This window comes from Lissotriton helveticus, chromosome 7, assembly GCF_964261635.1.
Source record: "Lissotriton helveticus chromosome 7, aLisHel1.1, whole genome shotgun sequence".
Lineage (NCBI taxonomy): Eukaryota > Metazoa > Chordata > Amphibia > Caudata > Salamandridae > Lissotriton > Lissotriton helveticus.
In genome coordinates, this window is record NC_136068.1 from 1,928,819,716 (window position 1) to 1,928,833,937 (window position 14,222).

General features: G+C 45.1%; 1 protein-coding gene across 7 annotated transcripts in view; it reads right to left on the bottom strand.

Annotated features, from left to right (window-relative positions):
• Window positions 1-14,222, bottom strand: part of LOC144770911 (uncharacterized) — a 234,749-nt gene that overhangs the window by 99,964 nt on the left and 120,563 nt on the right. For all 7 annotated transcript variants that reach the window (XM_078655713.1, XM_078655716.1, XM_078655715.1 and 4 more), the window contains one exon: window positions 4,028-4,123. In XM_078655713.1, the coding sequence (XP_078511839.1) occupies window positions 4,028-4,123 (96 nt within the window). The remainder of the gene's footprint in view (window positions 1-4,027; window positions 4,124-14,222) is intronic.

The following is a 14,222-nucleotide window of genomic DNA, read 5'->3' on the forward strand; positions in this document are numbered from 1 at the left end:
CGCTACGATACCGGGTTGTGAGCGGGGAGCAGCGTGAGGAGCGACCGCTTCTGAGGAGCTCAGGACGGTCACCTAATCTAATGGGAGTTGTGCCTTGATGTACATGGGATCTTTAGGGGCAAGTCTATATTTTTTCTCAATATGTGGATTGAGAATCCTGGCCCTGACAGGGTCTTTAAATATGTCAGGTGTATGTTTCATTACCCCTTTAAGCATGGGCAATGTGTTTATGACTTTATAGGACTGATCAAAAGTGTCCATTACGAAATCTTCTTCCATGGGGTCTGAATGTAGTGACACACCATGGTACTGAGCAGCCCTAATAAAAAGTTGGCTAAAGCTTATATTGTCGTCAGGGGGTGATGGCTTAGAAGGGTATGCATCTGGAGCAGGGATGCCTGGAGGATCTGCAGGATCGTCATAATCATCCCATGTATCCTGTGGAGGGGTAGTGTTATCGTCATTAGGGTCATCTAAGGGATAATTACTATCTCCGTCCCCACCCCCTAAATCATCCTCATCCTGTGGTGAGAAGGGTGAGCATGGCGATAATCTAGGAGATTGTATAGGAGAGTTTATAGGAGATAAAGGTTTAGCAGGAAGAATAGGAGAAGAGGGTCTTATGGGTGATGTTGCAAAGTCTCTCTTCTTAGCAGGCACCTCAGGGGTGTGTGAAGTATCAGATTTCCTCTTTTTTGCTGCAATAGTGATAATATGGCCTGTTTTAGGGTCCAACTGTAATGTTTTTTGCCTTGGGTCGACAGGATCTGGTCGAAACAGTTCATTCTGGTCGTCTGTTCTCTGTGCCGATTTTTTCGGTTCTGTGTGTGGCTTTAATTTGGTCTCTGGAGCCTTTGAAGGGGTTTTATGCTCCGTGGGCTTCGAAGGTGGCGTCGAGTCAGAACTTTTCTTCGGAGCCGAAGATTTCCGATGCTTGTCCAGTTCCGAGGCCTTAAGGTCTTTTGGTCCCGAAGAGCTTGGTACCGAGGCCTTTCTGGGGGTGACTGGAATGGGGTGTATCCTAGATTTCGGCACCGAAGGTGGTTTAAGGATAGTGATGTGTAGCTAGCTCAGTCCTGAGCTGCCGGAAGGCTCTTCTTTTTTCTTTGGAGCCGGGCCCGGAGGCGGGGCTTCTGAAGTTTTCTTCTGGTCTCGACTAGAGCCTGCAGGCAAAGTCTTGACTAGAGCCTTCTGCTTTTCTGGTGGGGCAGGAGTAGGGGCTTTTGCATTCACTCGTTACCCTGGCGTGATATCATCGGACCCAGAGTCATCCTCTTCGGAGACGATCTTGAGCTCCTCAGGATCCTCAGCCTCTGGAACATCGGGGCCTTCACTGAAGATGTCTTCTGGCACCGGTGCTGCTTGTTGAGCCATGACGTGTCGTCAAGCCCGGCGATCACGAATGGTCTTTTTCGATCGAAAAGAAGCACAGGCTTGGCAATCCTTCTCCTTGTGTTCTGGCAATAGGCAAAGGTTGCAGACCTGGTGATGATCACGGTGTAGAAATTTAGCTCCATACTGGGGGCATTTTTTAAATGGAGTTCTTTCCATTAGCCGTAGGCCCCAATGGCGTCGATAGGCCAAAAGTCCCACGTTGACAACCGGAGTCGACAAATAAAAGTTAGCGCGTTGAAGGCACGCAAACAAGACAATACCGTTGAAGATGATAGATTGCGTGTCAAATTATTTTCAAAAACACGGTGTCAAGCCCGGGCGCAGAAAGTCCGATCCGAACTCGATGGCAGAAAAAAGCAATCTGGAGTTGAAGTTGATGCCTATGCGCACTACTAACCAAAGGAGGAGTCATTTATCTTGTGACTAAAAGCTTCTACAACAACAAAGTGCAAACATCCGAGCCCAACACCAGATGGCGATCTATGCTACAGATTACAATCTACAGCTCATATGCCTCGAACATATATTTTTATGTTCACATATCAGATGTGCATTTTCTGGTTAATTCATGGGCCAAAACCCCCTCATTTTGATCCTGGGAATAAATTCTACAGACTGTATCTGTGTTGCAAAGTTGTTGTAGATGGTATTGATTTTGTCAAGGTAGTTGAGGGGAAGTTGTGCGCGGAGTTCATGGGAGGGGATGTTTATCGTGGAGCTGGCAGAGGGGAACGTGACTTCTCTCATGATGGCAAAGATTCCATTGATGGAGTTGGAGCTGTTGTGTGTCTGTCTGGTGAGGGCTAAGCCCTTGGTGGTTTTGAAGTGCTAGTGGTAGATCCGGAGGGCAGATTTGTAGGAACCTACGTCGATGTTGTAGTGGGTGTGGCGCCAGCATCGGTCCAGTTGTCTGCAGTGATGGTTCGTGAGCCTGCGGTCCTCGGTGTACCTCTTGGCGTGTGGCCTGAGGAGGTTGGGGGTGATTCTCAGAGGAGCCATAGAGTCTGCGCAGGAGATGATCCACTTGTTGAGGTTCGTGATGGAGCATGCTAGCTTGTCATGGTGTGAGGGGCATCGAGACCAGAGCTCACAGATCCATATGTTTTGAGGGACTTTGCTCCATTGGCCATCAGGAGGTTTGGGTGTAGGACGTTCCGGGGGGGGGGGACTGGGGTTTGGGGGAGGGGGTGGGCAGGTGCATGCTGAAGAGAGCAAAGGAATGGTCCATCGGGTGAGCTGGGTGCGTTTGTCTACTGTGATAGTGGAGAAGTTTACGAAGATAGGGTTGAGGAGGTGCCCGGCCACGTCTGTTTATCCACGGGAAGAGCCCCAAAACACTGAGGTCTTCCAGAAGAGTGGTGGAGTTGGGGTCGGTCTGGTCCTCTAGGTGGATGTTGAGCTCGCCGAGCAAAATGAAGGTGTTATGAGGGCCATAGGCAACCATGAGGGCTGTAATTGTGTAGTTGACATTGGATATGGTACTAGGGGGCAGTATACCAGAGATCCTCCAAGGGATGTGGTGTTGGAGGTGCTGATTTTGAAGTCCATGTGTTCTAGCAAGTTGCTGGTGTGAGGCGAGGTGATGGAGCAGTTGATGCTCTTGCGGTAGATGATGGTGAGTACACCTCCGAGTTTGCTGGTCTATCTTGTCTTGTGATTCTGTAACCATGGGGTCTGGAGAACGCACCTTCAGTCCCTGTGGGAGAGGCCTGGTTGCAGTGCAGATACAAGTGTCGAAGTTGGTGGGAGCGGAGGGTTTTGTCCGAGTAGTGACTTGCGCCGCAATGGGTGGCTGGCTGGCCAGGAGTCTTGTCTCTGAGAATAATGTTAGGGTTAGTATAAGGGTATCATACTGCTTACAAATACATTTTCATTAATTCAGTTTAATTTAAATACAGATGTAACATGAGCGTTTGGCTTAGCAATAAGCTTTGAGAAAGATCTCCCTAAATACATTTAAAAATTAAAACTTTGGTGGTATGGATAGGTATGAAAAAAACTTAATTTGAAATGAAATTAATGATAGTAAAATAATTAAATATTTAAAATAGGTGAAGGTGAGAGTTGGGGTTATGAATAATATTAGTGAAATGACACACTTGTTACTTTAAATGAATTACAAATAATACTATAAAACAAAAATCAATTACTGGATAGTGTTAGATATTAGAAATGATTAAAAGCTCAGAACAAGGAGATGGTGGTGAGCTAGTGGTATACTTATTGTTAATTAAATGCTGATGCAGTCATGATAAGGTGTTGAGGACAAGGTAAGCCTGTCAAGATAAGACAGCCGAGGTAATGGCCAGAAAGGTAAAGGTCTCTAGCTGGTGCTGCCTTAAGAATTCCTGTTACCGGTCCTTAACAACAGTTCACTCTCACACTAAATCTGAATTGTGGCTCTATGTGTGATTTAATCTAACTCTTAATCTTGTGTTACTCATGGTGTGTGTCCAGGAGGCCAATCAGACTTGTGTGAATCCATGTACAGTATCAGGAGGGTGACAGGCACCATGGTGAATGGATTGTGGTTATCATAAATTAAAAACACTATCCAAGGTTTGGCCTGAAAGAGTCTCTTAAATGATGTTATTACTGATCTGTCTACACAAAAAAATCACTCTTGGCTCACCTGTGGGGCTGTTAATGGTGCGGGCGCTCCCGCTGTCCTGATGGCCCATCGCAAAGGACTCCACCTCCCCTTTAATGCTTATTTGAACCGGTGGTTCTAGAAATGAAGCAAATATGTTCTATTAGTTCACAGAGAAATATAAAACACGTTTAATACCCAGAGAATTAGAAAAGGCCACAGCATGAGAATGTGAATGAGCGGTGCATTACTCAGAGGTATCTCACTGAGACTCAAACCCAACCTTCACAATCTACTTTCACACTTCCCTGTGGTTCAACGAAGAGGTCCCTGTATCTGGCTTGCGCTTCACAGGGGCGACGAAGAGCTGGGTGTCTGTAAACAATACATCCTGCCACCAAAGACCCTTGTTTTAAGGGCAGAGAAAGGGCTGTCTCTGCCCAGAGCTCTCTTGGCCCTTCCCAGCTCCCTCACGTGAGCCACACTGGGTGCGAAGTGGGAGTGAACACCACTAATAGGGCTCTTCACTGAAATCCGTGTCTAGGCCTCCACCAGAGCAGCATTTGTAAACCTCCAAGCACTAAGAGTGATGCACTGACTATTAAAATATCAGCATTTGAAAAGCAACAGACTGCCTAGCTGTTTTACGTAGTGTTTCACCAGTAGGTACATTCCTGGGCCAGGAACCTCCTGGCTATAGGGGTTGGATACCTGACCTGATAGAGGCTGCCCAGAGAAAAGGACCAACCAGAGCAATGCACAGCCCTGGGCACTCAATATTCAATTTACAATAAGGAAGCAGCAATCATACCGCAATGTTACCTATAAAAGCACTGTGTTTCACTAATGACAGGCAGAGGCAGCATAGGTATTTTGGACAAGGCAGGCATGAACAGGCCTAAGTGAAGCCTTGCTGAGTTCTGGAGGCATCTTGAACTAGTGGGATTGCCAGTTTCCCTAAGTGTTTGGGGGTACTTCTAAAGTGCTGTAGCCACAGAGCTCAAAGGTTGCAGGGTCCTGCGGCTGGCCTTGTCCTAACTTCCGTGCTCGGGGCTTGATGCCCAACTTCCTCGAGAACATTGCTCTGCCCTGACATGGGATCTTTTATGTGGCTTCAGCTTGGAGGAGTGAATCTCAGGGGCCCAAGGCATACTCATGACCTGGGGCGTGGTCTTCCCCAGAGGCTAAGTCTTTAGCACTGGGTGGATGTCCCTTATGTGCTCATCGTCAGATTTGCTTGACGATACAGTCTGAGGGCTGGCTGATAGTTGCAGTGCGTGGGAGCCCGGAAGGCCTGACCTCCTCTTATTCTTGGGTGCTGAGGGGATCTTCCTGCAATGTGCCAAGTGGAATTCTCTTCACTACCGAAGGGTCCTTCTGGAGTGCAAGACGAGCAACGACAGGCAGCAGGCTTTGTCGGGGACATGCACAGATTTCTCCAGTGACAAGGAACTGGAAATGGTGCAGGGCCCCCAAGGCGAGCTGGGCTCGACATCTTGAGGAGTCGACCATGGTCTTCAGTGCTGGTGAAGATTGTGCACATCAGATAGAAGATGATGTGGCAACTTGGCGAAACCTGACACCGTGAGATGGAAAAGTAACCAAAAGGGCTTGATGAAAATCATGTTAGGAAGACGATGACTTCAGAGTCCACTCAGTGCACATCCAATACCAATGACGGAAATAACATTTAACATGGAGTCAGTGCCCATGAGCAATGTACACCACGAGGAGGAGACACACCATATCTTGTGACTCTAAAGACTTTTTTAACCAAAAACAACTTGCAATGTGTACTCTATATGTGGACTACATTTTTATTCACCATGGAGCAAATATATAGTCTATTAAATCAAGAAATACCAGACATGCTAAACTCATATATTTGAATGTGCTCTCAAATGTGATAATGAAAAGGCCACTCAGTGGAACATAATGTTGGCTTAGAATCACAGAATGTGAGATTAGATTATTGTTCATTTCAATTAGGTCCAGTAGATTATTCTAGTCACTAAACCTGCGGGTCTAGTAGAACAATTTTTATTTTACAATGCCCGACAATGTGTCCTGTGCCTTGCCGTGGTTGATTCAGTTGGGGATCGGGCAGTGGATACTTACTCTTAGCGACACCTGAAGAGTCAGGACAATACATCTACTAAGGAAAGTAAACTTGTTCATGCAGCACTGAAAACAAAGGCACATAATGATCCTCTTTTTCACAAATGCACCCAAAGCCCTGACAAATGTATGTGGTAAGTGTTCATAACCGCATAAGGCAAGAGAAAGTCAGTCAGGTGATTTGTTCATGTAGCTAAGGTGATGTCAGCCATGGTGAACCAATCATATGCTGAGTCTGCCCTTAAAACATCTGCTCTATTAGAATATAACACCTTCAGCATAAGAGACTCTTATTCATGGAGATTGGTCCCTTAAAGTGGCCACACTGTGTGGCTGAACAGCCACAACCCATTACGGTGTACAGGCAGGAACATGCCGTGCAATGTAGGATCACAACAGCAATGAGGTGCCCGCAGGTACAGAGGTTTTGCATCTTGGGTGCCATCACCCAAAATAGAAAAAAATTGGTTCCGGACGGTTCTGATATACGTTGTCGCACACTATGTCGTTCCACAAAGATGGGGGCCCTACTTTCCAAGATTAACCGTACCAAAAACCTCCCAAAGAAATACATTAAAAAATAGTGAAAAGGGCACATTACATAATTAGTAAAAATTAAGTGAAGTCCATTGATATATCTTGAGCAAAATGAGTCCAAAACACTCAATGTATTTGTAAAGGTATTCTTTATTACATTTCACAGTCAATAAGGAATAATAATATCTATATTACATCTATGATCGACACGTGAACATCTTTTAATATCTAATATCAAGCAGCATGAGTCTCTGTGTCACAATTCAACAGCATATTACTTCCGCCTTGTTGCCCACAACATATTTGACAAAAATGTAATTAGTAGAACCAAAGTAATGGATATTTAAAGATTTTAGGTTAACATAGCGGCAAAAAGCACAAAGTGCCAACAGAGGCTACCTGGTAGTGTGATACCAGGAGAAAGTCACAAGTTCAGACCGACCGTGATGGAGCATGGGTCAAGTACAGGGCTCAGGTTAGTCCCATTGAAAATGTGCCTTCTCAGTCCAGCGCCAACAGCCCCGTTCACGATAGAGGGAACTGCAAAGAGCAGGGAAGCGCTGCGGACAGTTGTCAATTTGGCACGAAGGGCAGGCTGGAGATCATGTAGCGTGAAGATACTGTTTCATTGCAAGCGGGCGGGCTAGTGCTTCGAGGTATTGCTCCACACGAGCGGTCAATGCAGCAGCGAAAAGGGTAGGGCAGACAGAACTACACGTTGCCAGGCTATGCAAGTGTCCGGGATCTGGTGCCACCAGACCTGTTCACGGGCACGAAGAGCCATAAAACTTAAATTCAGCCTCTCTGAGGCCACATCAAGTGTTCCGGATCTGAGGGTCACCACTTGGGGGTCAGGGGCTTGCTGCAGCTGGATCTGCATGCTGGTGCAGATGATTGGAAGCCTATTATTTCCCTGTGGCTCAGAATCGGTGGCCAGTAGACTAGCTCTTGGAGCCACTCTGGGAGTCCTGGTTTCAAGGGGTGCGGGTCTATTTCTTCTCACCCAGGCAAAAGGGCCGCAGGTCAGCCCAGCAAGGCAGAAGCCCGCAGGGCAGCATTCTGGCAGAGTGGCAGTCCTTCAGCAGCTCAGTCGTCCTTCTTCCTGACAGAGTATCCACAGATACAGTAGTGTACTGAAGAGTTAGTGTCTGAGGTCCAGTAGTTACCCTCAGTTGTGCCTATGAAGTGAGGGGGACTCTTCTGGAGGTATCCCTTTAAAGTCCAAAGGCATTATGCCTCCCCTGACCTTGCTCCAGATTAACTACAGGGGTATGCAGCCCTTTGTGTGGTGGCAGGACACAGCCTATTCAAGTGTAAGGGTAGCTGTGCCCAGCTCCTCCCTGCCACCCTGCCAGTGATGGCCCACCCAGGCACACCTAAGCTCCCTATTGTGTGTGGCTGTATAGGAGCAATATACAAAGCTCAACTGCCCACTACACCCAGTCATGTGATCCAGGTAAACGCTACAGACACTAAATGGCTAAGGTAAGAAGGTGCCAACTTACTAAAAGTTTTTACAAGAAAAGGAGTTAGGTCCTTAGGAAATGGGGAAGGCTGGACCTTATAATACTTTGACACAAAAAATTGCCGCCCCACTTATTCCATTAGCCCTTGGTTATAGGCAACACATCAACTTTAATTAGATATGTTAGGTATTTTATTTACCTTTGTTTTCAATTCTTTTTTTGAAAAAATCATAACATCTCATGACAGAGAAGGAACACTGCACGTGTAACATATAAATACATCAACTGTAATACAACATTAACCAAATGAAAAAAATCACGAAGTGAGACATACAAGACAACTGTACCAATTTCGAACTGTTCAAAAAAGGCAGGTTAACTTTACAAGCCTCAATGACCAACAATGGACAAATTCTTAAGAACAGTATTAGACAGAATCACATTAGCAGGAGAAATCACAGTGCACAAATGACATGAGTATAAAGCTTTCAATGATCATGAATTGCATCTCCTTTCATGCCGACGCGTTTCGAACTCCAAACAGTAGTTATGGGTTCTCTTCAGGGCTTTGTCATTTTCTGTCTGTACATATGTAAAAGAAAGGTAACAGTGTGTAAGTGTAATTGACTATGGCCTCCTTGTTTTATACTGCTAGTAGTGTACACCACATATAAATCCCATAGTACCTTGGTTGTAGCTGTGGTTATCCTATGGGAGTTTGTGCATCTTTGGAACTGCCGTCTACAAGGTAATTAAAATCAAAGTGTCATTTCCAAGTAGCGTTCAACGCTCGCTCAGCGGTAACCTCCTACCAAAACACTGCAAGACGTACCTTTCACTATTTTTTGGTCCGTGTATGGGCCGTCCCTATGGTCCGGTGAAGTTTTTCAGACCTAGGGGGAAGGCGGAGGTCGGGTTACTATCATTGTGCTTCTATCGTAATCTGTCTGGGTATGAAAGATTGTAGAAACAATCCTACCTTATTCGCGTTCACCGCGAGCTTAAGGAGCCACCGGCTCCGTTGTCAGCCGTTTGCACTCGAGTTCTGTTTTGTTTGGACGAATCCCGTGTTAAGTCCCGTGTTGTTCTCTCGAGTCGCGCACTGTTAACAAAATAGGGAATTAGGTTTGTGTCCCTGTGGCGGGAAGCATATGTGTCTACAACCCTCTGTCCCGCTCACCTTGTTTGCCGCGACTTGCTCTCACACTGACTCCGTTCGCTATGGAAGGCGGCAGCCTGGTTGCCTAGTAACTAAAAGCAAACCCAGGACAGTTAGTGTTCTGGGATATGTAGTTCCATGGGAGTGCGCCAATTCACCGCAGATTACGAAGGCATTATTCTGACATCCCCGGTTTTCTACCCTTCAGTCAAGGGGGTCACAACACCCCCCCGTGGAGCCCCACGCAATTATGGCATTATAGCCTAGACACTTCAGAGAGAAAGTTTAATCCATTTTGTGTGCTATTAAATTTTAGAATGAGGTATGCCTCTTTCCTAAGAAGTGTTTCTTCAATATCAATTGGACCTTTATTGCCACTTGGCGTTATTGTCCAGAGTACAGTCCATTTAAAGTCCATTTCGCTGTGGTTTAAATCCAGGAAATGTTGGACCATGGGAGCGCTTACAACTTTTCTCTTGATTCTTGATCTGTGTTGGGTGACCCGGCTGTTGACCTGTTGAGTGGTTTTGCCTATATAGATCTTATGGCAATCGCAAATGATCGCGTATACCACATTTCGTGTTTTACAATTAGAGAAACTGGCATGTTTACATTTGACTCCCCTATGGTCAAACTCGGACCCTTCAATTGTGGAGTCACATGATATGCAATTTCCACACTTGTGGTGTCCCTCAATGGCTTAAGGCCCCATATTGATAGTAAATCGCTTTTGGGCTTTGGGGTGGATACGTCTGCTCTAATGACGTCCTGGCCAATACTTTTGTTCTTCTTATATGCGAACAGCGGTCGCGGAAAGGGGCATTCAAGTCCATCAAGGAGATGCCAGTTCTTCAAGACTATTTGTCTTACTTTATGTGTGTCTGGTCCGAACGTAGTCACACAGACCAGTCGATCCGTGTCTTTCTTAGCCGTTCTCTCAAGTAAGCACTCCCGGGGAGTATACTGTGCCCTTTTCTTAGAGTTATTTAGTAGTCTCTTAGGGTAACCCCGATTCTTCATCTCATTGCAGAAACGAGTTGCATGTTTTTTATAATCTGTCACCTCCGTATCCGAAGCAGCTGCCCGTAGGGCAGATTGTCTCTCAAGCTTCTCGGATGTGCACTCCGGTGGTGGAGGATAGTATTTTTGTCCGTCTTCTTTCGAAAAAGAGAAGACTTCAAAAGCCCATCCTTGCAACTTATCTCTAGGTCTAAAAATGTCATTTTCTCATTGTTGGACTCCAGTGAAAACTTAATGTCGCGATGTCTCCCATTAATCCAAAGGTGGAAGTCCACCAAATCTGCGCGGCTCCCCTGCCACAGGAGCCACACGTCGTCGATGTACCTCAACCATTGTTTAACAACCAACAACCCCTTCAGCAAACACATTAAACAATGGTTGAGGTACAACAATGAGAAAATGACATTTTTAGACCTAGAGATAAGTTGCAAGGATGGGCTTTTGAAGTCTTCTCTTTTTCGAAAGAAGACGGACAAAAATACTATCCTCCACCACCGGAGTGCACATCCGAGAAGCTTGAGAGACAATCTGCCCTACGGGCAGCTGCTTCGGATACGGAGAAACTGCTCGGAGGTGACAGATTATAAAAAACATGCAACTCGTTTCTGCAATGAGATGAAGAATCGGGGTTACCCTAAGAGACTACTAAATAACTCTAAGAAAAGGGCACAGTATACTCCCCGGGAGTGCTTACTTGAGAGAACGGCTAAGAAAGACACGGATCGACTGGTCTGTGTGACTACGTTCGGACCAGACACACATAAAGTAAGACAAATAGTCTTGAAGAACTGGCATCTACTTGATGGACTTGAATGCCCCTTTCCGCGACCGCTGTTCGCATATAAGAAGAACAAAAGTATTGGCCAGGACGTCATTAGAGCAGACGTATCCACCCCAAAGCCCAAAAGCGATTTACTATCAATATGGGGCCTTAAGCCAATTGAGGGACACCACAAGTGTGGAAATTGCATATCATGTGACTCCACAATTGAAGGGTCCGAGTTTGACCATAGGGGAGTCAAATGTAAACATGCCAGTTTCTCTAATTGTAAAACACGAAATGTGGTATACGCGATCATTTGCGATTGCCATAAGATCTATATAGGCAAAACCACTCAACAGGTCAACAGCCGGGTCACCCAACACAGATCAAGAATCAAGAGAAAAGTTGTAAGCGCTCCCATGGTCCAACATTTCCTGGATTTAAACCACAGCGAAATGGACTTTAAATGGACTGTACTCTGGACAATAACGCCAAGTGGCAATAAAGGTCCAATTGATATTGAAGAAACACTTCTTAGGAAAGAGGCATACCTCATTCTAAAATTTAATAGCACACAAAATGGATTAAACTCTCTCTCTGAAGTGTCTAGGCTATAATGCCATAATTGCGTGGGGCTCCACGGGGGGGTGTTGTGACCCCCTTGACTGAAGGGTAGAAAACCGGGGATGTCAGAATAATGCCTTCGTAATCTGCGGTGAATTGGCGCACTCCCATGGAACTACATATCCCAGAACACTAACTGTCCTGGGTTTGCTTTTAGTTACTAGGCAACCAGGCTGCCGCCTTCCATAGCGAACGGAGTCAGTGTGAGAGCAAGTCGCGGCAAACAAGGTGAGCGGGACAGAGGGTTGTAGACACATATGCTTCCCGCCACAGGGACACAAACCTAATTCCCTATTTTGTTAACAGTGCGCGACTCGAGAGAACAACACGGGACTTAACACGGGATTCGTCCAAACAAAACAGAACTCGAGTGCAAACGGCTGACAACGGAGCCGGTGGCTCCTTAAGCTCGCGGTGAACGCGAATAAGGTAGGATTGTTTCTACAATCTTTCATACCCAGACAGATTACGATAGAAGCACAATGATAGTAACCCGACCTCCGCCTTCCCCCTAGGTCTGAAAAACTTCACCGCACCATAGGGACGGCCCATACACGGACCAAAAAATAGTGAAAGGTACGTCTTGCAGTGTTTTGGTAGGAGGTTACCGCTGAGCGAGCGTTGAACGCTACTTGGAAATGACACTTTGATTTTAATTACCTTGTAGACGGCAGTTCCAAAGATGCACAAACTCCCATAGGATAACCACAGCTACAACCAAGGTACTATGGGATTTATATGTGGTACACTACTAGCAGTATAAAACAAGGAGGCCATAGTCAATTACACTTACACACTGTTACCTTTCTTTTACATATGTACAGACAGAAAATGACAAAGCCCTGAAGAGAACCCATAACTACTGTTTGGAGTTCGAAACGCGTCGGCATGAAAGGAGATGCAATTCATGATCATTGAAAGCTTTATACTCATGTCATTTGTGCACTGTGATTTCTCCTGCTAATGTGATTCTGTCTAATACTGTTCTTAAGAATTTGTCCATTGTTGGTCATTGAGGCTTGTAAAGTTAACCTGCCTTTTTTGAACAGTTCGAAATTGGTACAGTTGTCTTGTATGTCTCACTTCGTGATTTTTTTCATTTGGTTAATGTTGTATTACAGTTGATGTATTTATATGTTACACGTGCAGTGTTCCTTCTCTGTCATGAGATGTTATGATTTTTTCAAAAAAAGAATTGAAAACAAAGGTAAATAAAATACCTAACATATCTAATTAAAGTTGATGTGTTGCCTATAACCAAGGGCTAATGGAATAAGTGGGGCGGCAATTTTTTGTGTCAAAACTTACTAAAAGTGGCATACTTCACCTGAAGTTAGGATTTTTTATTACAATTCCAAAGACACCAAATATGTTCTGGGCACTTGCGCCAGTATGGAAATTACAACTTATTAAATATAATAAGGTAACTCCAATGTTAGAAGTCTTTGGGAAAGGTAGACGCTGCAGTAGTGAACACCATTCACTACCAGGACATGTAAAACTTAAAAGTACATGTTCTACCTTTTAAATACACGGCACCCTGCCGTGCTACTTAGGTAGGTGGCACAATCAGTGCTGCTGGCCCACTGATAGCAGTTAAGGTACAGGCCCTGGTACATGTAGTACAACTGAACTAAGGACCTATTGTCATGTCTTTTAGGTTAGTCCCATCATGTATACCCCTACCTAAATTTATCCCATCCACATGACAATAATGATTAGAAACAGGTGACCGTTTACCTAATAGCTTGCTCCTGTCTCTTCGACAACAGGCTCTTAGTCTTCTATCGGAATTCCTGTACCTGACGTACATAAACATGTCCCCAGGCACGGCAGATTTATTCCGTATAAGGGTCACCACTTTTATTTCGTCCTTGGCCAACAACCAGCTGTGCACAATCACACCTGTTTAGAAAATGTGTGATTGTTTTCAAAACATTTATGATTGTTTTCAAAACATCCATGATTATTTTAAAAGCATATTGATTCTATAAAAAACCCTGGAGTGTCCCCTTCAGTATAAAAGACCATCCCCCCAACAAAGTAGAGGAGAATACCTGCCAAGCTGAGACGGGGGTCCTGTATGCTGAATCTTCGACACAAAGCGGTCTGACATCCCTTGCGGGTTGTCATCCTCGACGCAGAGGCAGGGTCCTTTGTTCTAAACCATCAGGTGAGGGGCTGGTTCATCCCTGTGGGTTTCCTGGCTACAGATACACATATCTATACGCATATAAATCTCCACATCCATGTTAGGCTAGGTACATTTTAGGAAATTACTTAGGGTGAACATTTTAGGAATATGCAAGTGCTACTGTTTTTATCTGAACTGTTTCTGTTCATCTTATTAACACTGTGGTAGAAATGTATCTACTATTCACTATATTGGTACTAGCAATCTCTGTCATATGCTTCTGTCTCCTTATAGTCGCAGCACATATGTTTTACACAAGGTTGCCGCTGGACCAATAAATACTTATTGAAACGTCCTAATTGCTATCCTGTGTGTTTTCTGAGAAAAGCAAGCACGAGTGTCTGAGCGAAACGTAT